Source organism: Arvicola amphibius, chromosome 5, assembly GCF_903992535.2.
Source record: "Arvicola amphibius chromosome 5, mArvAmp1.2, whole genome shotgun sequence".
Classification (NCBI taxonomy): Eukaryota; Metazoa; Chordata; class Mammalia; order Rodentia; family Cricetidae; genus Arvicola; species Arvicola amphibius.
Window position 1 is genome coordinate 126,349,778 of NC_052051.1, and position 2,642 is coordinate 126,352,419.

At 41.5% G+C, this 2,642-nt stretch overlaps 1 protein-coding gene across 1 annotated transcript; it reads right to left on the reverse strand.

The window, feature by feature from the left end:
• Positions 1-346: 346 nt before the first annotated feature.
• LOC119815891 (pseudouridine-5'-phosphatase-like) lies at positions 347-1,048 on the reverse strand. Its single transcript, XM_038332224.1, has one exon. It carries the CDS (start codon positions 1,046-1,048, stop codon positions 347-349), a length of 702 nt encoding a protein of 233 aa, XP_038188152.1.
• Between the last annotated feature and the right edge of the window lie 1,594 nt (positions 1,049-2,642).

The window sequence follows — 2,642 nt, forward strand, 5'->3', positions numbered from 1 at the left end:
CATGAACATACTGATGATACACATGTGTAAAAAAACATAGTGGGCATATTCACGTGTATACATACATGCATGCACACCCCCCTTTGTTGTATACCGAGTCAACTTTATTTGAGATGGTAACTGTAGATGGTCAGTCTGGGCTTTGTCTTGTTTTCTTTCCATTGTCAAATGGAGAGCAAATCACAGAAGAGGCCAAGTAAATAGCGGGACAGACAACTTTATAACCTGCAAGGACAATGAAGGTTACAATCTGGAGGGTGTTGATTTTCTAACTCCCCCCCCCCAGCAATGTGGCTCACAAACCAGCCTTTGGCTTCCACGAGGCCCAGAGAGGCATGTCCACCCTTCACTCATAGGCAGGCAGACCAAACAGCTTAGGGTCGAAGTCTTGCAGGGAACTCAGCACCAGGGTGGCCTTTTTGGTCAGGTCTTTGCTCAAGTTTTTATCAGGAACCATGACCACCTGCATCCCACAGGCCACTGCTGCCTCCACACCATTTGGAGAATCTTCAAAGACGAGGCAGTTTTCTGGAGCCGGGGGAGGAGAGAACCTCTTGGCACAGGTAAGAAAGACGTCTGGGGCTGGCTTGCCCTTCGTTACCTCAGGATCATCTCCCAGAACGATGTGGTTAAACAAACCAAAGAACTCCTTGTGCCTACTGGTCTTCATTTGGAAGGTGAGGGTCCCGGAGCTGGAGGCCAGGGCAAAGGGTAGGTGGTTTTTCCGCAGGTGCTGAATCAAATCATTAGCTCCTGGCATGAGTGAAGCTGTGGGCAACACCTCCTTCAGCTTCGCTTCGCTTTCTTCCATTAGCTCCTCTTTGGTCATGGGCAACTGCAGGCGCTCTACTATGATCTCGGCCGTCTCTTGGGCCTTCTTCCCCATGACCAGGGACTTGACATCCCAGTCGTATGTCTTCCCATGGCGACGGCATATTTCTTGAAACACCTCCGTATATAAATCTTCAGTATTCAGAAGCAATCCATCCATGTCAAATAACAGGTGTGTAACTGGCCGAAACCGGGGCGCTGGAACCGCCTCCGCCATGGTGAGGGTGGTGGACCGGGCAGGGCCAGAAGAGGAGTGCAGGCCAGGCTGGCTTGTCCTACGCATGCGTGTTGTGGGCCTTTGTGACTCAATAAGACTGTGGAATCATGAACTTAACAAAATCACCCAGTAATCACTAAGCGAGAAGCAAGAGAGCAAATATTGACATAGGGGATAAAGCTAACATCATAATGCTTTATTTTTGTTGAACCTTGGCCTAGTAGTGGGTTTAAGTGGATGGTAGAAATGAATCCTTCCGGAATGAAGGAGGAAGCAGATGTTGAAGCCGAAGGAGAGAGAATGGAAGGAGGAACTTTTTTTTAACCGAATACAAGTCCTGAAGTTTCATTCATGAAATAAATATTAAGATTATGAATTTGAAAATGAAAAGATAGCAAATGTTTTAAAAAGGAAACATATCCTTGGGAAATTAAGTTATTTTATCAAAAATTAGATAAAGGAAGTCTTTTCTGATGAGCCTTCATAGATTTTTCTAAAGGCACATCAATTCATTAAAGAGATTAATGTATGAAGTCTCTAAAAGTCCTAGCGATTTTTTGACCACTCCTGTTTCAGATGACACAGAGACACTCTCTTAATAGTCAGCAGCAATAAATATTTTGAAAGGGTCCGCAGACATCAGAGCTAGCATAGTTCATAACCCACACTTACCATTAACCAACAAAGTTAAATTGATTACTTAGGCCCCAAGTAATCTTAAGTATGATAGTCCCAGGGGCCTGGAGGGATGGTTCAATTTTTAAGAGCACCCACTTCTTTTCCAGAGGACTCAGGTTTGATTCCTAGCTCCCATATAGCATCTCCCCAAAGTGTGTAACTCCAGTTCCCTGGGATCTGCCACCCTCTTGTGTATCTGCAGGTACTGCATGCATCTACACATGGTGCACAGACATACATGCAGACAAAGTATCATATACATAATTAAAAATGAACTGAATGGTCTTCAAAGATCACATCATGGCAGGGGTGGATAGTAGTCACATAAAACACTGTAGAATAATGACTTGAACATAAGTTCTTTGATTCTTATTTTATGAATTTTGCACAAAATTGTTGTAATAACCAATCAGGAGAAGTTTTTAAGCAAAAATGTATACAAACTATAAGGTAAAGGGTACATGATGTACATAAATCAACTCCAGGTGGTTTGAAGCTATTAAAAATCCCAAGCCCTGAAACTAACCACAACCAAGGTAATCACCACTCAAAAGAATCATTTAAGTTTGTTGTAAAATTAAATATTCAAAGTAAGTCTTCAAAAGGACCAAGAGTCCAAGCTACTAGATACTGTATTTGTGGTTAGATCAAAGTTAGAAAACATTAAGTACTATGACAATATGCTGATTACACAGTAAATGGATTCATTAAAACATCACAGTAAAACCCATATATCAGTAGTTTTGTGACAACAGAAATTTAAAAATGAGTATGTAGTTTTGTATGCACATACACACAAATTATCCTTTTGTTAAATTTTTGAGATCCTCAAAAAACCATGAAGGAGAACGGTACTTGAAAAATAAAGTTTGAAAATAAATTTGTATGAGAAACTAATAGCATGTATATGAATCTT